At 44.1% G+C, this 21,373-nt stretch overlaps 1 protein-coding gene across 9 annotated transcripts in view; it reads left to right on the top strand.

Annotated features, from left to right (window-relative positions):
- The window catches only part of NF1 (neurofibromin 1), a 373,185-nt gene that overhangs the window by 46,528 nt on the left and 305,284 nt on the right, over window positions 1-21,373 (top strand). For all 9 annotated transcript variants that reach the window (XM_077296848.1, XM_077296844.1, XM_077296843.1 and 6 more), the window contains exon 2: window positions 9,295-9,438. In XM_077296848.1, coding sequence (XP_077152963.1) covers window positions 9,340-9,438 — 99 coding nt within the window. In that variant the 5' untranslated portion in view covers window positions 9,295-9,339. The remainder of the gene's footprint in view (window positions 1-9,294; window positions 9,439-21,373) is intronic.

Below are 21,373 nucleotides of genomic sequence, written 5' to 3'. Positions count from 1 at the left end.
CGTCTTATACGCCAGGTACGGCACGTGCAGGGAGCGATCCTGGATGTTCCCAGGGTCTGAAGGAGAGGAGACTCTCCTTCAGGCCCTGGGATCCATATTCATGTTAAAAATAAAGAATAAAAATAAAAAATAGGGATATACTCACCCTTCCGAAAAGCCTGGCTGTCACGACTGCAAGCGTCTGCCTCCGTTCCTAAGAATTGCAGAGCGTGAAGGACCTTCGATGACGTCACGGTCAGGTGACTGGTCACATGAGCGGTCACGGACCAATCACAGGCCAGTCACCTGACCGTGACGTCATCGAGGGTCCTTCATGCTCTGCAATTCTTAGGAACGGAGGCAGACACTTGCAGCAGTGACAGCCAGGCTTCTCGGAAGGATGAGCATATACATATTTTGTATTTTTATTCTTTATTTTTAACATGAATATGGATCCCAGGGCCTGAAGGAGAGTCTCCTCTCCTTCAGACCCTGGGAACCACACGCCGTATAAGATGACTGGGCGTATAAGATGACCCCCGTCTTATACAGCGGGCATATCCCAAATTCCATATTTTATATGGAAAAGTTGGGGGTCGTCTTATACGCCCAGTCGTCTTATACACCAGAAAATACGGTATGTTAAATGTTAATATGCTCTTTGCAAAACTGCAGTTCGTCACGCAAAAGAAAAAAGTCCTCTTTCGGGTATGTCAACAGGGAGAAAAAAAGTTATGACTTGAATGGGAAGGAAGAAATTGAAATAGGAAAAATTGTCCCTGCTAGGAATGGGTTAAATCTGTTAGTGCTTTGCACTGGGGCCCAGTGATGCACCTGCGCTGGGCGGCCTGGTTGCTTTTAGCAGTCAGAATCCGTAGGCTGAAGCATAGAGCCGAGGGTGTGAGTGGGGCCCGAGCTGGACAGCTCCATGCCGCAGTCACCAAACAGTCGACACTTTGTTGGACCGGCCCTGAAAACATTCCTCCGAGGTCACACACCAATTGGTTTTCCATTTGTTAACTATCCAGCCTGAACAGTTAGCTGAAACGTTTCTTTGTTGGAATAAGCTTGACAAGGCAAAAAGAAAAAAAAAAAAAAGGCAGGGAGAAGGCACAAACATAAAATAAAAAGCTGTAAGTTACAGTAGAAGTTGGGTACCAAGTGATGGGGTTCTATGCACAGATCCAAGCAAATCCGATAGTGTTCTGCCCTCTGTGTAGAATGGCACGTCCTGTGTGGTAAATAGGGCACCTTAACTTTTTAAAGTTAAAAAGGTTATGCAGGTAGTGGAAAACCCCTTTAAAAAAACCCTGAGTTCTTGATAGGGGAAAGGTTTTTTTAATAGGTGACGTAAAGTTGGCTGGTTTTACAAGCATATTGCAATTTTAAAAACTTGACTACCCCTTTAAGCGATTAAACTGTTCCATGGAGGCTGCCATCTTGGGGGACACACTTTCTCCCTGAACTGTCTGTTCAGATAGTAATTTACAAAGAAATGTCAGCCTGTTACTGTCTGTGCATTAAAGGGGTTTCCAGCATTTATTTTTTTGTGTCTATAGGCTTGGTTGTGTCACCCGACAACATTTGCATTGGGCAGCACGGTGGCTCAGTGGTTAGCGCTGCAGCTTTGCCCCGCTGAGGTCCTGGATTAAATCCCACCAAGGACAACATCCTCAAGAAGTTTGTATGTTCTCCCCATGTTTGTGTGGGTTTCCTCCAGTTTCACAATTTTGGCATGCTGCAGTCAATCACTGGGCACAGCAGCCATGCCGGCAAAGACCAAGGGCAGCGCAGGGGTGCTATTGGGTAGCTAAGATTGATTTTTGTATTTTATCACAAGTCTTTAAATTAGTGTCTAAATGTGTACACTAATGTGAACAGAGCTTTACACTGTAAGAAATGTGAGCATTTTATAAGTAGCTGTAGATACCAATATTAAAATACATAAAAGAAATCCTTACAAAAAAGCAACGCAAAGTGTACCGTATATACTCGAGTATAAGCCGACCCGAGTATAAGCCGACCCCCCTAATTTTGCCACAAAAAACTGGGAACACTTATTGACTCGAGTATAAGCCTAGGGTGGAAAATGCAGCAGCCAGCGGTGAATTTCAAAATTAAAAATAGATGCTCCATACCGTTCATTATGGCCCCATAGATGCTCCACATAAAGCTGTGCCACATATAATGCTCTGCACTGTTCATTATGACCCCATAGATGCTCCACAGAAAGCTGTGCCACATATAATGCTCTGCACCGTTCAGTGTAGCCCCATAGACGCTCCACATAAAGCTGCCCCATATGTAATGCTCTGACAGTTCATTATGGCCCCATAGATGCTCCGTAGAAAGCTGTGCCATATACAATGCTCTGCACCTTTGATTATGGCCCCATAGATGCTCCATAGAAAGCTGTGCCCCATATACAATGCTCTGCACCTTTGATTATGGCCCCATAGATGCTCCACATAAAGCTGTGCCCCATATACAATGCTCTGCACCTTTGATTATGGCCCCATAGATGCTCCATAGAAAGCTGTGCCATATACAATGCTCTGCACCTTTGATTATGGCCCCATAGATGCTCCATAGAAAGCTGTGCCATATAAAATGCTCTGCACCTTTGATTATGGCCCCATAGAAAGCTGTGCCATATACAATGCTCTGCACCTTTGATTGTGGCCCCATAGAAAGCTGTGCCATATACATTGCTCTGCACCTTTGATTATGGCCCCATAGATGCTCCATAGAAAGCTGTGCCATATACAATGCTCTGCACCTTTGATTATGGCCCCATAGATACTCCATAGAAAGCTGTGCCATATAAAATACTCTGCACCTTTGATTATGGCCCCATAGATAGCTGTGCCATATAGAATGCTCTGCACCTTTGATTATGGCCCCATAGATTGCTGTGCCATATACAATGCCCTGCACCTTTGATTATGGCCCCATAGATAGCTGTGCCATATAGAATGCTCTGCACCTTTGATTATGGCCCCATAGATAGCTGTGCCATATAGAATGCTCTGCACCTTTGATTATGGCCCCATAGATAGCTGTGCCATATAGAATGCTCTGCACCTTTGATTATGGCCCCATAGATAGCTGTGCCATATACAATGCCCTGCACCTTTGATTATGGCCCCATAGATAGCTGTGCCATATAGAATGCCCTGCACCTTTGATTATGGCCCCATAGATAGCTGTGCCATATAGAATGCCCTGCACCTTTGATTATGGCCCCATAGATAGCTGTGCCATATTCAGTGCCCTGCACCTTTGATTATGGCCCCATAGATAGCTGTGCCATATAGAATGCCCTGCACCTTTGATTATGGCCCCATAGATAGCTGTGCCATATAGAATGCCCTGCACCTTTGATTATGGCCCCATAGATAGCTGTGCCATATAGAATGCCCTGCACCTTTGATTATGGCCCCATAGATAGCTGTGCCATATAGAATGCCCTGCACCTTTGATTATGGCCCCATAGATAGCTGTGCCATATACAGTGCCCTGCACCTTTGATTATGGCCCCATAGATAGCTGTGCCATATAGAATGCCCTGCACCTTTGATTATGGCCCCATAGATAGCTGTGCCATATACAATGCCCTGCACCTTTGATTATGGCCCCATAGATAGCTGTGCCATATACAATGCTCTGCACCTTTGATTATGGCCCCATAGATAGCTGTGCCATATACAATGCCCTGCACCTTTGATTATGGCCCCATAGATAGCTGTGCCATATACAATGCTCTGCACCTTTGATTATGGCCCCATAGATAGCTGTGCCATATGTAATGCCCTGCACCTTTGATTATGGCCCCATAGATAGCTGTGCCATATACAATGCCCTGCACCTTTGATTATGGCCCCATAGAAAGCTGTGCCATATACAATGCTCTGCACCTTTGATTATGGCCCCATAGATAGCTGTGCCATATGTAATGCCCTGCACCTTTGATTATGGCCCCATAGATAGCTGTGCCATATATAATGCTCTGCACCTTTGATTATGGCCCCATAGATACTCCACATAAATCTGTGCAATATACAATGCTGCTGCTGCAATAAAAAAAAAAAAAACACATACTCGCCTCTCTTGCTTGCAGCTCCTCAGCGTCCCGTCCCGGCGTCTCTCCGCACTGACTGATCAGGCAGAGGGTGGCGCGCACACTATATGCGTCATCGCGCCCTCTGACCTGCACAGTCAGAACAAGAGGAAGTGAAGACTGAGCGGCGCCCGGCGGGTGAAACGCAGACAGGTAACTATGACATACTTACCTGCTCCCGGCGACCCTGGCTCCTTCTCCCGGACAGCTGGTCTCCGGGTGCCGCAGCCTCTTCCTCTGTTTAGAGGTCACCGTTACCGCTGATTAGAGGAATGAATTTGCGGCTCCACCCCTATGGGAGTGGAGTCCATATTCATTTCTCTAATGAACGGTACCATGTGACCGCTGAACAGGGGACGAGCTGCGGCACCGAAGACCGTGGTACGGGCAGGGGGAGCGCCAGGAGCGCCAGGACTAGGTGAGTATGCGACACGCTCTCTCCCCCTCACCCGCCGACCGTGACTTGAGTATAAGCCGAGAGGGGCACTTTCAGCCCAAAAATTTGGGCTGAAAATCTCGGCTTATACTCGAGTATATACGGTAATTATCCTGAGGCTAGCTCCACAGATGAGCATAGACGAGTGTAAGAACCCTAACCCCAGCCAGGATAGCGTGGACCTCTGCTGCATATGGTTTCCTATTTAACCTGACCACCCTCTTTTTTTCAGCTGCTCCATGATATGTGATACTTACTTTTTGTATGCATTTGAACAAAAAATGGAGTTACAGGCGGCATTTTCCTATTAAAATATAGTTATCCATTTATAAATGGGCACATTTGCCCCTGTCTTGGTTATGAAGACTGAATGACATCCGGTATGGTTGCTAATGTGGTGCTCAGATGTCTGCAAATTAAAAACTTTTATTTTTTTTATTTTATTACTTTTAGGCTATGTGCACATGTCAGGATTTCTTGCAGAAAATTTCTGAGAAAAACCTGAAATTTTCTGCAAGAAATCTGCATGTGTTTTTGCCGCGGTTTTGCCACGTTTTTTTCCGGACATTTCCCAATGCATTTTATAGTGGGAAATCCGCAAAAAAACCCGCAAAATTAATGAACATGCTGCGTTTATTACCGCGATGCGTTTTTTTTCGCGGAAAAAAACGCATCATGTGCACAAAAATTGCGGAATTCATTCTAAATGATGGGATGCATATTGTATGCTGTTTTATAGCGTTTTTATCGGGAAAAACCGTGAAAAAACGCGAATAATCAGCAATGTGTGCACACAGCCTTAAAGGGTTATTCCAACTTGTGGAATGGTGGGAGTCTGACCACTGGGACCCCACTGATCCTGAGAACAGGGCTCAGCCCTACAGAGAATGAATTGGGCGATGTGCACGTACAGTTGAAACCAGAAGTTTACATACACTATATAAAAAGACACACATGCATGTTTTCTCAATATCTCCCTATGAATCAGAATAAACCTTTCCCGTTTTAGGTGAATTAGGATTACCATAATTATTAATATTTGCCAAATGCCAGAATAATGACAGATAAAATGTTTTAAGGCATTTCGGGAGACGTTCATTCTGATTTCATGTGAGATATTGAGAAAACATGCATATGTGTCTTTTTATATAGTGTATGTAAACTTCTGGTTTCAACTGTATGGCAATCGTTCTATTGATACACCAGCTATCCAATAGCTTATAACTATTGATGATCGAACGTGTTCGGCTAAGTTAGCAGAGCATGCTCGGGTGCTAAGTGTCTTCAGTGTGCTCAAGTCTCCAGACTGTTCAACAGCCGCAACACAAGCAGGGATTGCCTAACATACAGACAACCCCGCATATTTCGCAGCTGTCTTAACAGCTGCTGGGACTTGAAGATATTATTCGAGCACGCCGAAGGCATTCTGTTAGCAACTGAGCATGCTCAGATAACACCTTATCCGAGCATGTTCGCTCATCACTACTTATAAAGTGAATGGCAAAACCCTGTAAGGGGATAAGTGCACACAATATCTTTTTCAGACTGATTCTGGTCCTAGACCAGCCTAACAAAGTACTAAAATGCTGAAATGAATGAACATATGTATTCCTATGTATAAAAGACTGTGGTTCATATGTTCTTTGTTAAAATAAAGACTCCAAGCGGCTAAAAGTGACTTGTCCAATCAAGTTTCCTTCTCTGAAGACGCTCTGTACTTAACAGTGTAAGGACGCTACATTACAATGGAGTCCTAGCCAATTGTTTTGAGACTGACACAAATTTTGGTTTCCATTTTGCTGCTTTAGTGTTCCTTCCTAGATCATTTAGTCAGATGTTTCTCTGATTACTGAAGTTATGAGCATTTTATAGGATTTTTACACTTTTTATTGACAAGTACATCAAGTTTTGTGTCAAAAAAAAAAACACCTTTTTTTTTCTTCTTCCTATTAACATGGTTTACAGTTTAGGCTATGTTCACACACAACGTCTTTGCTACTTTTTTTTCTTCTAATAAGAAGATGCGTATGACAGTAGTGGCAAAAGCCGTGAGATTTCAGAAATGGTTTTGGCTAAAGAAAAAAAAACGTAAACATAACTTTATTTTTCAATAATAATACGGTCGTATGATTGCTGCACTCTAAGGGTATGTGCACACGTTGCAGATTTGACACTGGAATTTTCTGTGCAGATTCTGTATTTCTTGGTAGAAAACGCAGGTCAGAATCTGCGCCTTTTTTGGTATGTGCACACGTTGCAGATTTTTGTGCAGATTTCTTCTGTTTTTTACCCCTGCAGATTTCAATTATGGAATGGGTGCAGAAACGCAGCAGATCTGCACAAAAGAAGTGACATGGTCCTTTTTTGAATCTGCGTTTTCCGTGCAGATTTTTCCGCACCAAAAGGGTATGTGCACACGTAGAATGATCCTCTGCGGATTTTTCCCCAGCGGATTTGATAAATCCGCAGGGCAAAAACAGCGCGTTTCTCCTGCGGATTTATTGCAGATTTACCGTGGGTTTTTGTGTGGATTCCACTGCGGTTTTACACCTACGGTTTTCTATTATGAAGCAGGTGTAAAACCGCTGCGGATTCCGCACAAAGAATTGACATGCTGCGGAATGTAAACCGCTGCGTTTCTGCGCCTTTTTTCCCGCAGCATGTGCACTTCGGATTGCGTTTCCCATAGGTTTACATTGTTCTGTAAACCCATGGGAAACTGCTGAGGACCCGCAGCTGCGTAAAAGCTGCGGATCCGCAGCGTGTGAACATAGCCTTAGCACAGCACTTTTTTTTTGCCATTAATTTACATTGTACTGTAAAATCACTTGCAGAACTGCAGCGTTTCTGCACAGAAAAAGAAAGCTGCAGATCTGCAGGAAATCTGCAACACGTGCACATACCCTTAGGGTCAGCAAAATCTGATTAAATTTTTTTAAAGCGTTTTTACAGTTTTACATTGCTTTCTATGTGTAATAAAGACAAAAGAATTCTGCAAATCTTAAATTCATTCATAAAAAAAGATTGGTGCATGACATTTCTGAAATCTCAGTCTTCGCGGACACTGTAAAATGCAGCTTGTTTGCTTTAAAAAAAAAAAAAAAAAAAGCAATAACACTGCGTGACCATAGCTGAACACTGTAAATATTGAGTCTTTACATAATCTTGATAAATTTGTAATTATAAAAGTCTAAAAACGTGAAAAATGCTTCTAATTGTACTTCAGTAACAATAGAAAAGACCAACTAAGGCTAGTTTCACATTTGCATCTATGTGCGCAGCGTATCATCCGCAAACGCATGCTAATGCAGCATTCTTTATCCGCATCAGCTTATGCATGATGGCAAAAAACGCTGCTTGTGCATGCATTTGTATGCCTTTTTTGTCTGCGTTTGCGTTTTTTATGCACATGCGTTCGGTATTTCCAGGAGGGCATGTCTCAATCGGTTCCTGGACATGCGCAGTCCAAAGTACGCAAGCACATCGAACGCATCCGTATGCAAGGACATGTGTACGCATGCGTTCCCATAGACAGTAATAAGTTTTTTTAACGCAATCATGCGCATACCTGCGCATATTTGCCAAATTTTTGACACTTCCAAAAATGCAACATGTTGCGTTCGCCGGACCCGCCGCACATCAAGAAACGACGCTTGTGTATTCATCTGCAGGCGAACGCATGCAAACGCATGTCCCTGCGTACACCATGTTAAAGATATGTACGCAGGACGCATGCGAATGTATGCGGATGAAAAGATCTAAAAACACCAAAACAGCAAACTTTATGAAAAATCAGCATTTTGCACTCAATGTATGGCCATGACTTAGCATTCATTGTTACATTGAAGTTACATGGAATCTGTCAGTAGGATCAACCCTCCTAAGCGGTCTTTACGGGCAAGCAGTTTGGAGGAAGCTGAATAGCACAATACCAAGATATCTGTGATCCCATGTTATATTCCAAAGAAATACACGTTCTTCTTTTATGTAAGTAAGCTGTTAAGGACTATATGCTGGACACTGACCTGCATGAGAATCTGCCCCCAGAGCGTAATATAAAAATATATATATATATATATATATATATATATATATATATATATATATATATATATATATATATATATATATATATATATATATATATATATATATATTCATTTTATTTTTATTTTTTTTTGGTTAAAAAGAGGGAGCTACCAGTGAGATGTGTAATGACTGACACTCACCTCTGCAGTGAGACCAGAGCTAATGCAGTACAGCAGGGCTGAATTTTGTCTCATTATAAACATTTGCAGCAGCCTCTGTCGTATTGTATTGCTGGCAGCTTTGTTGCAGGCCTGTGCCTGATTATAACGAAGACAGTACAGCAGAGTTGAGCCTTGTCTCATTACAAACACATTTGCAGTTACTTTCTTACAGAGCCGTCAGCTCTGCTCACCACCCCACTGGCTTCAGTGTGTGAGGACTGCAGCTATAAATGTGTTTGTAATGAGACAAAGTTCACTTCTTCTGCACAGTTAGCTCTGCTGTACTGTTAGCCATTTAGTCACTGCAGAGCTTTGTGTTATTATAATTCAAAAGTGCCAAAATGTGTGAAAAACAAAAGAAAAAATGATTAGAAACTGCGCTCAAGAAACAACCAAAAGGCAAAAAGCGTTTCAGGACATAAGTCACAGGGATTTAAAATCCTCGTCAAATATGGAGCCAACTTATTTTCATTTGCTAAAAATGTGTATTTTTTTTTTCTATCCCTCAGCTTCCAATTAAAGCCGGGCAGCAAAATACAAACACCAAAGTCAGCATGGAGCACAACAAAGAGTGTCTCATCAACATTTCCAAGTACAAGTTTTCTCTGGTCATAAGTGGACTCACACACATCCTAAAAAATGTCAACAACATGGTAAGTATGAAGCCAATGGCTGCAGCAATGTACTGGGCAATGGCTTTTACTTTGCTAGTTACAAGTAAGTCCATGTCAGATCCTGGTAATAAGCATGTGGCGCACTGGCTGCAAAACAGCTTTGCGTAGTAAAAAACTAAATTTTTATTAAACTGAGCCAGTCACCATGAAGATGCAGTCCAATCTGCAGGCACCATGTTATACAGCAGGTGAAGCCGAGTAGATATATACAAGTGCTTCTCACTAAACTAGAATATCTTCAAAAAGTTGATTTATTTCGGTTCTTCAGAAGGTGAAACTCGTATATATTGTATAGAGTCATTACAAACAGTGATCTATTTCAAGTGTTTATTTCTGTTAATGTTGATAATTATGGCTTACAGCCAATGAAAACACAAAAGTCATTATCTCAGTAAATTAGAATACCGTATATACTAGAGTATAAGCTGACCCAAGTATAAGCCGAGACCTCTAATTTTGACACCAAAAACTGGGAAAACTTAATGACTTGAGTATAAGCCTAGGGTGGAAAATGCAGCAGCTACCGGTAAATTTCAAAAATAAAAATAGGTACCAATGAAAGTAAAATTAGTTCAGACATCAGTAGGTTAAGTGTTTTTGAATATCCATATTGAATCAGGAGCCCCATATAATGCTCCATACAGTTCCTGATTGGCCCCATAAGATGCTCCATATTAAAATATGCCCCATATAATCCTGCACAAAGGTTAATAATGGCCCCATAAGATGCTCCATGGAGACATTTGCCCCATACAATGCTGCACAAATGTTGATTATGGCCCCATGCGATGCTCCATAGAGCTATTTGCCCATGTAATGCTGCACAAATGTTTATTATTGCCCCATAAGATGCTCCATAGGAAATTTGCCCCATATAATGCTGCATAAAAGTTGATTATTGCCCCATAAGATGCTCCATGGAAACATTTGCCCCATATAATGCTGCATAAAAGTTGATTATTGTCCCATAAAAATGCTCCATAGGAAATTTGTCCCATATATAATGCTGCATAAAAGTAGATTATGGCCCCATAAAATGCAGTTTATGCTGATATTATGAACTGTACAGTATATCTGCTGCTGCAATAAAAAAAAAATAAAAATGACATACCTTATATACTCGAGTATAAGCCGAAACTTTTAGCCCAAAAAAATGGGCTGAAAGTGCCCCTCTCGGCTTATACTCGAGTCATGGAAGGCGGGGTGGGGTCGGCGGGTGAGGGGGAGCGACGACGGTCACATACTCACCTGCTCCCGGCGCTCCTGACGCGGTCCCCGCATGTCCCACGGTCTTCGGGTGCTGCAGCTTCTTTCCCTGTTCAGCGGTCACTGGTAACGCTCATTAAAGTAATGAATATGGACTCCACTCCCATAGAGGTGCCTCCTGACCGCTCACTACAGGAAGAAGCTGCTGCTCCCGCAGACGTGGGACGTGCAGGGACCGTGCATATTCATATTTACCTTCCCTCGTTCCACCGCCGCCCCGTCTTCCGTGTCCCCTGCAGTGACTGTTCAGGTCACAGAGGGAGCGATGACGTACTAGTCTGTGCGCCGCCCTCAGCCTGAACAGTCATTGCAGAGAGACGGGACGCTGAGGGGCAGCGACGAGAGGTGAGTATGTCATTTTTATTTTTTTATTTTTTTTTAGTTCAGCAGCAGCATTACATGTGGCACAATGCTATATGGAGCGTCTATGGGGCCATAAAGAACTGCATGGAGCATTATATGGGGCATCTGTGGGGCCATAACTGCATGGAGCATCTATGGGGCCGTAAAGAACTGCATGGAGCATTATATGGAGCATCTATGGGGCCATAACTGCATGGAGCATTATATGGAGCATCTATGGGGCCGTAAAGAACTGCATGGAGCATCTATGGGGCCATAATGCGCTGTATGGGGCATCTATGGGGCCATAACTACATGGAGCACTATATAGGGCATCTATGGGGCCTTAAAGAACTGCATGGAGCATTATATAAAGCATCTAAGGGGCCATAAAGAACTGTATAATGCATTATATGGGGCATCTATGGGGCCATAAAGAAATTGCCAAAAAAAGTGAATACCCACAGTTGCGTGTTTTTTTTTTTTTTTTTATACCATGTTCATTAAATGCTAAAACTGACCTGCCTTTATGATTCTCCAGGTCATTGCAAGTTCATAGACACCTAACATACCTATGTTCTTTTTTTATTTAAGTGGTGAAAAAAAAAATCCAAGCTTTGGTAAAAAAATAAATGGCGCCATTTTCTGAGACTTATAACATCTCCATTTTTCGTGATTTCGGGCTGGGTGAGAGCTTATATTTTGCGTGCCGAGCTGATGTATTTATTGATTCCATTTTGGTGTAGATATGATCTTTTGATCATCCGTTATTGCTTATTATTGCAATGTAGCAGTGACCAAAAAAAAGCATAATTCTGGCGTTTTAACTTTTTTTCTCGTTACGCCTTTCAGCGATTAAGTTAATTCTTTTTTTATGTTGATAGATCGGGCAGTTCTGAACGTGGCGATACCAACTATGTGTATGTTTACATTTTTTTTTATTTTGAAGGGGGTGATTTGAACTTATATATTATTTATTTGTTAATATTTTTAAAAAACGTTTTTTTTTTTTTTACTTTTTGCATGCTTCATTGGAGACTAGACTCTGCACTTATCCAATCGGCTCTGCTACATAAAGGCGATGATAAGATTGCTTGTATGTTTCAGAAATACTCACTTGCTATAAGTGCCGACCACTGGGTGCCGCTCATAGGCAAGGCTATGACAACCATTGAGATCTGCTGGAGACCTCTGTCATGCCAACCCATCGGTGACCCACGATCACGTGACAGGGTCACCGATGGGTGTGATTTCCACCGTGCTTGCTGGAAGCGAGTTAGATGCCGCTGTGATACATTGACAGCGACACTTAACAGGTTAACAGCTGCGGGTGGATCGCGATTCCATCTGCGCCTATTAGAGGCACATGTCAGTTGTTCAAAACAGTTGACATGTGTCGGGAAAGATGTGGGCTCAGTGCCGGAGCGCACATCAAAAGGAGGGAGTCCTACGTGGGCGTAACATTACATCCAAAGTCAGAAAGGGGTTAAGAAAAGGCCATTCTAAAATTTGGGGGAGATTCACAAGGAGTGGACTGCTACTGGAGTAATTGCTTCAAGAGCCACCACTAGTGATAAGCGAATATACTCGTTACTCGAGATTTCCCGAGCACGCTCGGGTGACCTCCGAATATTTTTTAGTGCTCGGAAATTTTGTTTTTATTGCCGCAGCTGAATGATTTACATCTGTTAGCCAGCATAAGTACATGTGGGGGTTGTCTGGTTGCGAGTTGTAATCTGAAAGATAAGAAAAACAAGGTAGATTATACTCACCCAGGGGTGGTTCGGTGCGGTCCGGTCCGATGGGCTTCGCAGGTCTGGGTCCGGCACCTCCCATCTTCATGACATGACGTCCTCTTCTTTGCTTCCTGTCGCGGTACTTTACACTGCCCTCAACAGGGCAAATCAGTACGCCTGCACAGGAGCCGCGACAGGAAGCAAGGAGTATGACGACATCGTATGAAGATGTGAGGTGCCGGACCCAGACCTGCGACGCCCATCGGACCTGGACCGAACCGGGACTGCCCGTGGGTGAGTATAATCTAACTTGTTTTTCTTATCGTTCAGGTTACATCGGGGCCTGATGGTGGTGGCCGCAGTTTATAGGGCTAAAATGAGGTGTCAGATTCCCTTTAAAAACAACAGTATCACTGTGATTGGCCAGCAAACTCTCAAGATCTAAACCACATAGAGAATCTATGGGGTATTGTCAAGAGGAAGATGAGACACCAGACCCAACAATGCAGACAAGGTAAAGGCTGCTATCAAAGCAACCTGGGCTTCCATAACACCTCAGCAGTGCCACAAGCTGATCACCTGCTTGCCACACCGCATTGATGCAGTAATTGATGCAAAAGGAGCCCGACCAAGTATTGAGTGCATTTACTGAATGTACATTTCAGTAGACCAACATTTCAGATTTTAAAATCATTTTTCAAGCTGGTGTTATAAAGTATTCTAATTTTCTGAGATAATTACTTTTGGGTTTTCATTGGCTGTAAGCCATAATCATCAACATTAACAGAAATAAACACTTGAAATAGATCACTCTGTTTGTAATGACTCTATATAATATGAATTTCACTTTTTGTATTCTATTCTAATTTAGTGAGAAGCACTTGTATACTGTAGTTTTGTGAGAAAATATTGAGTATAACTGTGGTATCCATAATTTAATCCTCTGCTTTTTCTGGGAATTTTTGGGCCAGTGGGCGGTCCCATCAGTGACTGACAGTTACATCTGTATGCACACTTATACTAAGAAAGGTGTCAGTCACTCATATTTTCTCACAGACCTATATATCAATCTACTTGGCTTTCCCTGCTTTCACTGCATTTTCATGGTGAAGGGTTTTCTTTAACCCCTTAAGCCCCAAGGGTGGTTTGCACGTTAATGACCGGGCCAATTTTTACAATTCTGACCACTGTCCCTTTATGAGGTTATAACTCTGCAACGGATCCTGATGATTCTGACATTGTTTTCTCGTGACATATTGTACTTCATGATAGTGGTAAAATTTCTTCGATAAGACTTGCGTTTATTTGTGAAAAAAACGGAAATTTGGTGAAAATTTTGAAAATTTCGCTATTTTCCAACTTTTAATTTTTATGCCCTTAAATCACAGATTTGTCACACAAAGTACTTAATAAGTAACATTTCCCACATGTCTACTTTACATCAGCACAATTTTGGAACCGACATTTTTTTTTGTTAGGGAGTTATAAGGGTTAAAAGTTGACCAGCAATTTCTCATTTTTACACCATTTTTTTAGGGACCACATCTCATTTGAAGTCATTTGGAGGGGTCTATATGATAGAAAATACCCAAATGTGACACCATTCTAAAAACTGCACCCCTCAAGGTGCTCAGAACCACATTCAAGAAGTTTATTAACCCTTCAGGTGTTTCACAGGAATTTTTGGAATGTTTAAATAAAAATGAACATTTAACTTTTTTTTCACACATAATTTATTTCAACTCCAATTTGTTTTATTTTCCCAAGGGTAACAGGAGAAAATGGACCCCAAAAGTTGTTGCACAGTTTGTCCTGAGTACGCCGATACCCCATATGTGGGGGTAAACCACTGTTTGGGCGCATGGCAGAGCTCGGAAGGGAAGGAGCGCTGTTTGACTTTTCAATGCAAAATTGACTGGAATTGAGATGGGACGCCATGTTGTGTTTGGAGAGCCACTGATGTATCTAAACATAGAAACACCCCAGAAGTGACACAGTTTTGGAAAGAAGTTCCTTAGGGGTCTAATCTAGATGTGTTGTGGGAACTTTGAACCCCCAAGTGTTTCACTACAGTTTATATTGCAGAGCCGTGAAAATAAAAAATCATTTTTTTCCCACAAATGGTTTTTTAGCCCCCCAAATTTTTATTTTCCCAAGGGTAACGAGAAATTAAACCCCAAAAGATGTCCAATTTGTCCTGAGTACACTGATACCCCATATGTTGGGGTAAACCCCTCTTTGGGGAGAGCTCGGAAGGGAAGGAGCACGGTTTTACTTTTTCAACACAGAATTGTCTGGAATTGAGATCGGACGCCATGTCGCGGTTGGAGAGCCCTGATGTACCTAAACAGTGGAAACCCCCAATTCTAACTGAAACCCTAACCCTAGCCCAAACCCTAACCCTAGCCCTAACCGTAGTCCTAACTAGGGTTGAGCGAAACGGATCGTTCATTTTCATAAGTCGCCGACTTTTGGCAAAGTCGGCGTCTCATGAAACCGAGCCGATCCCTGTGTGGGGTCTGCCATGCGGTACGCGACTTTCGCGCCAAAGTCGCGTTTCAATGACGCTAAAAGCGCCATTTCTCAGCCAATGAAGGTGGACGCAGAGTGTGGGCAGTGTGATGACATAGATCTCAGTCCCCACCATCTTAGAGAAGGGCATTGCAGTGATTGGCTTGCTTTCTGCGGCGCCACAGGGGCTATAAAGGGGCGTTCCCGCCGACCGCCATCTTACTGCTGCTGATCTGAGCGTAGGGAGAGGTTGCTGCAGCTTCTTCGGAAGCAGGGATAGTGATAGGCAGGGTACATAAAGCTACAAACCGCTTGTGCTGTAGCGATTTCCACTGTCCAACACCACCTTTTGATTGCAGGGACAGTGGAAGCTACATTTTTTTTTCCTCAGCGCTGTCGCTCATTGGGCTGCACTAGAAGGCTCCCTGACCCTGATAGCTGCGTTGCTGTGCCTGTGTGTGTACGACGCTGTGCAAACCAACTGCTTTTTTCAAAGCACAAATCCTGTTTTTCCTTCCTTTCTGCACAGCTATCTTGTGTGTTTGTCCACACTTTTGTGTGCAGCAGTCCTTTTTATAGCTGCCTGCCATACTTTTCTGAGATAACTGCAGGGAGATAAATATTGGCAAGTCTGCCTCCGTGCCATTGCTGTGTGTGGCATCTGTCTCTCATTGTGTGGCACCGAAAACACTGTGTAATACTTGGCCATTTTTTTTTTTTGGGTACATTCTCCCTTTTCCAAAAAAAAAATTAGTGGGAGATAAATATTGGCAAGTCTGCCTCCGTGCCATTGCTGTGTGTGGCATCTGTCTCTCATTGTGTGGCACCGAAAACACTGTGTAATACTTGGCCTTTTTTTTTTGGGGGGGGTACATTCTCCCTTTTCCAAAAAAAAAAAATTAGTGGGAGATAAATATTGGCAAGTCTGCCTCCGTGCCATTGCTGTGTGTGGCATCTGTCTCTCATTGTGTGGCACCGAAAACACTGTGTAATACTTGGCCATTTTTTTTTTTTTTTGGGTACATTCTCCCTTTTCCAAAAAAAAAAATTAGTGGGAGATAAATATTGGCAAGTCTGCCTCCGTGCCATTGCTGTGTGTGGTATCTGTCTCTCATTGTGTGGCACCGAAAACACTGTGTAATACTTGGCCCTTTTTTTTTTTTTGCTAAATTCTCCCTTTTCCAAAAAAAAAAATTAGTGGGAGATAAATATTGGCAAGTCTGCCTCCGTGCCATTGCTGTGTGTGGCATCTGTCTGTCATTGTGTGGCACCGAAGACACTGTGTAATACTTGGCAATTTTTTTTTTTTTTTAGGGTAAATTCTCCCAGAAAAAAAATAAAAAATAGTGGGAGATTAAGATTGGCATTTCTGCTTGAGTGCTGGTCCTGTGTGTGCCATCTGTCTCAAATTATTGGGGCACAGAAAACCTAGTGTGTAACATTGGGCCTGATTTTCCTTTCAGTGTCAGGCACCTATAAAGGTATATATAAATCCTACAGAAGTTTGAGTTCACCTGATAAGTTGTTTTACAGTAACAAATAGCGTTACTTTGGTTACGTTTTGCAAACAATGAGGAAGTCTAGTGGAAGAGGTCGTGGCCGTGGGCGGTCATTGTCAGCTGGTAATGATGGTAGTGGTGGTGGAGCATCAGGTGGTCGTGGTAAAAGCAGTACAGCACCTAAGTCTTGAGTTGTTGAGCCAGGTTCGTTGTCTGGCTACACAAGGCCTCGAACGCTCTCTTTTCTGGGAGTAGGAAAACCACTTTTGAAGCCGGAGCAGGAGGAACAAGTATTGGCTTTCATTGCTGACTCTGCCTCTAACTCTTTCGCCTCCTCCTCGGAAAGTGCCAAATGTCAGAGCAGTGCATCGTCAGTGGATGCTCCCGGTCAGGAACAAGTCGCTTCCTTGTGTCCTTCACTAAAAACAACAGTGAAGGATGCGTCAGTCGACACAACAGGTTACTCCATGGAGCTCTTTACACATACCGTTCCTGGGTTACACAGTGAAACAGTTAACAGGCTATGCCCATTAGAAGTTGAATCGGACATGGAGTGCACAGATGCACAGCCACAGCCAGATTACTATGCTGTTCCTTTGACTCAGACCAGAACATTGCCCTCGCAGTGTACTGAGGCAGAATCAAAACCAGCGGAGACTATGGTGCTCCGTCACGAACGCAATACCCGGCTTACACGGTGACACAGATGAAGTTGCACACAACATAGAAGAGGAGGTCATAGATGACCCAGTTGTGGACCCCGATTGGCAGCCATTGGGGGAACAGGGTGCAGGCGGCAGTAGTTCTGAAGCGGAGGAGGAGGAGCCGTAGCAGGCATCAACATCACAACAGGTTCCATCTACCGGGCCCGTATCTGGCCAAAAACGCGTGGCAAAAGCAAAACCAGTTGGAGGACAGCGTGGCCATCCGGTTAAAGAAGCTCATTCTGCAATGCCTGAAAAGGTATCCGATAGTAGAAACAGTGCAGTCTGGCATTTTTTAAACAACATCCAAATGATCAGCGCAAAGTCATCTGTCAAAAATGTTCAACTACCTTAAGCAGAGGTCAGAATCTTAAAAGTCTAAATACAAGTTGCATGCATAGACATTTATCCACCATGCATTTGCAAGCCTGGACTAACTACCAAACGTCCCTAAAGGTTGCAGCACCCTCGGCCAATGAAGCTAGTCAGCAACGCTACATCCCTTCCCTCCCTGTAAGCCGACCATTTCCCACACCACCTGCAGTATCTGTGCAGCTTTCGTCGCCAGGCCAAAGCAGTCAGGGAATCACCAGGTTAGTAGTAGGAAACACTGCATGTAGGGCACCGGCAAGAATACCATCTCCGACCCTCTCTCACTCACCCATGTCCACCGGCACCACCGCTAGTTCCACGATCTCCAGCTCTCCAGTCCAGCTCACCCTACATGAGACTCTTGTTAGGAAAAGGAAGTACTCATCCTCGCATCCGCGTACACAGGGTTTGAACGCCCACATTGCTAGACTAATCTCATTAGAGATGATGCCCTACCGGTTAGTTGAAAGCGAAGCTTTCAAAGCGCTGATGGACTACGCTGTACCACGCTACGAGCTACCCAGTCGGCACTTCTTTTCTAGAAAAGCCATCCCAGCCCTCCAACAGCATGTTAAAGACCGCATCGTCCATGCAATCAGGCAGTCTGTGACTACAAAGGTGCACCTGACATCAGATGCATGGACCAGTAGGCATGGCCAGGGACGTTACGTGTCCATCACGGCACACTGGGTGAATGTGGTGGATGCAGGCTCCACAGGGGACAGCAATATTGGGACAGTTCTGCCTAGCCCACGGTCAAGGAAAGAGTTGGCTGTAGGCGTTCGCCCCCCCTCCTCCTCTTCCTCCTCCTCCTGCAGAAGCGAGAGCTCGTCCACAGACCGCAGTCGTACATCCACTCCATCCGCAGCTGCCACTGTTGCACACCAGGTGTGCCATTATGGGACAGCTAGTGGCAAGCGTCAGCAGGCTGTATTGGCAATGAAGTGTTTGAGCGACAACAGACACACCGCGGAAGTTCTGTCCGTGTTCTTGCAGAAAGAAACTCAGTCATGGCTGGGCACTGTACATCTTGAGGCAGGCAAGGTAGTGAGTGATAACGGAAGGAATTTCATGGCTGCCATAGCCCTTTCCCAACTGAAACACATTCCTTGCCTGGCTCACACCTTAAACCTGGTGGTGCAGTGCTTCCTGAAAAGTTATCCGGGTTTACCCGACCTGCTCCTCAAAGTGCGCAGACTTTGCTCGCATATCCGCCGTTCGCCTGTACACTCCAGCCATATGCAGAACTATCAGCGTACTTTGAACCTTCCTCAGCATCGCCTAATCATCGACGTTGCAACAAGGTGGAACTCCACACTGCACATGCTTCAGAGAGTGTGCGAACAGAGGCGTGCTGTTATGTATTTGTGGGAGGATACACGGGCAGGCAGTTGGATGGCAGACATGGAGTTGTCAGGTGTGCAGTGGTCGAAGCTACAAGACCTGTGTCAAGTCCTTCAGTGTTTTGAGGAATGCACACGGCTGGTTAGTGCAGACAACGCCATAATAAGCATGAGCATCCCCCTAATGCGTCTGCTGATGCAAAGTTTGACGCACATAAAGGAGCAGGCGTCTGCAGCCGAGGAAGAGGAAAGCCTTGATGACAGTCAGCCATTGTCTGGTCAGGGCCGTGTAGAGGACGCGGTAGCGGGCGAAGAGGACGAGGAGGACGAGGAGGATGATGGGGATGAGTACTTTTTTTACTGAGGAAGCTTCTCCTGGACCAACAGAAATTAGTGGCGTTGCAAGGCCGGGTTCTGTTTTTGTAAGGGAGACAAGTGACGTAGATTTGCCTGTAACTGCCCCTCAAACCAGCACAACCGCAGATTTGCCAACTGGAACTTTGGCCCACATGGCGGATTATGCCTTACGTATCCTCAAAAAGGACCCACGCATTATTAAAATGATGAGCGATGACGATTACTGGTTGGCCTGCATCCTTGACCCTCGCTATAAAGGCAAATTGCAAAATATTATGCCACATGAGAACCTCGAACAAATATTAGCAACCAAACAAGCTACTCTTGTAGACCGTTTGATTCAGGCATTCCCAGCACACAGCGCCGGTGATGGTTCTCACACGAGCTGCAAGGGGCTACAGGGCAGAGGTGTTAGAGGTGCACAGATCAGAAGTGGCGTTGGACAGAGGGGTTTTCTGACCAGGTTGTGGAGTGATTTCGCAATGACCGCAGACAGGACAGGTACTGCAGCATCTATTCAAAGTGACAGGAGACAACATTTGTCCAGTATGGTTACTAACTATTTTTCAGCCCTTATTGATGTTCTCCCTCAACCGTCATTCCCATTTGATTACTGGGCATCCAAATTAGACACCTGGCCTGAATTGGCAGAATATGCGTTGCAGGAGCTTGCTTGCCCAGCAGCTAGTGTGCTATCAGAAAGAGTATTCAGTGCTGCTGGTTCAATATTAACCGAAAAAAGGACTCGTCTGGCTACCCAAAATGTGGATGATCTCACCTTCATTAAAATGAACCACTCCTGGATTTCAAATTATTTTGCCCCACCTTTCCCGGCTGACACCTAGCTTTCCTATAAAAAGGTCTTGCTTGTGGACTGGTCTTACTGAGTGTTAAAATCTCTTAATTTGCAGCAGCTGTTTGACCAGCATACGACATGTTTACACCTCCCCCAATGGGAAAACTCCCCCCACGGGGCCGTTGTCTCACTCTCGACACTTGGCGCAAGCACCCGTTAGTTACAGTGCTGTTTGTCAGAAGAGGTGGGTGTGCTCACTTTTGGTCGACGGCACTGCCACTGGGTCCCTCATAGTACAATGTAGTGTCTCTGGCGGTGGTGGTGCGCACCCAACGTCAGACACAGCGTTGTAACATGAGGGGCCCTGGGACGGTACCGCCGGCCACAAGAGAGTTCCCCCCCCCCCCCAGCTCAAACTGTGCTCTACCACGTGCAAAATTATCTCGCACAGCTCCACCAATGTTTAGTCTATGCGCTGACATCATTCAATGCCTGGCACTGACAATCAATACCAATTTGTTGACATCTATGATGATAGTTACAGTAGTCTGGGTCAGTGTCCTATATTGACACCAGTAAATACTAATTTACTGCCAAATTACTTTGTCATAAACTCTGCAGATGAGCCCACCCCTGTACCTAAGCATGCCAACCTTTTTTTTATTTATAGTTGTTTTGCGAGACATTAACATCTATTTATTTTTTGGGAGTACTAGCTGTGTCAGACACTTCTTGCAATACTCCTCCACTGACCACAATGCTGCCTGCCTGTGTATCCATGTAACCGATTTAAAACTGCCATGCCTGCCTATTGTTTGTTATTTTAGGCCTTTGATAGCCTGTCTGCGGCCCCTACTTGCAATACTCCTCCACTGACCACAATGCTGCCTGCCTGTGTATCCATGTAACCGATTTAAAACTGCCATGCCTGCCTATTGTTTGTTATTTTAGGCCTTTGATAGCCTGTCTGCGGCCCCTACTTGCAATA

This window comes from Ranitomeya variabilis, chromosome 3, assembly GCF_051348905.1.
Source record: "Ranitomeya variabilis isolate aRanVar5 chromosome 3, aRanVar5.hap1, whole genome shotgun sequence".
Lineage (NCBI taxonomy): Eukaryota > Metazoa > Chordata > Amphibia > Anura > Dendrobatidae > Ranitomeya > Ranitomeya variabilis.
This window is presented reverse-complemented; position numbering and strand designations above follow the sequence as displayed.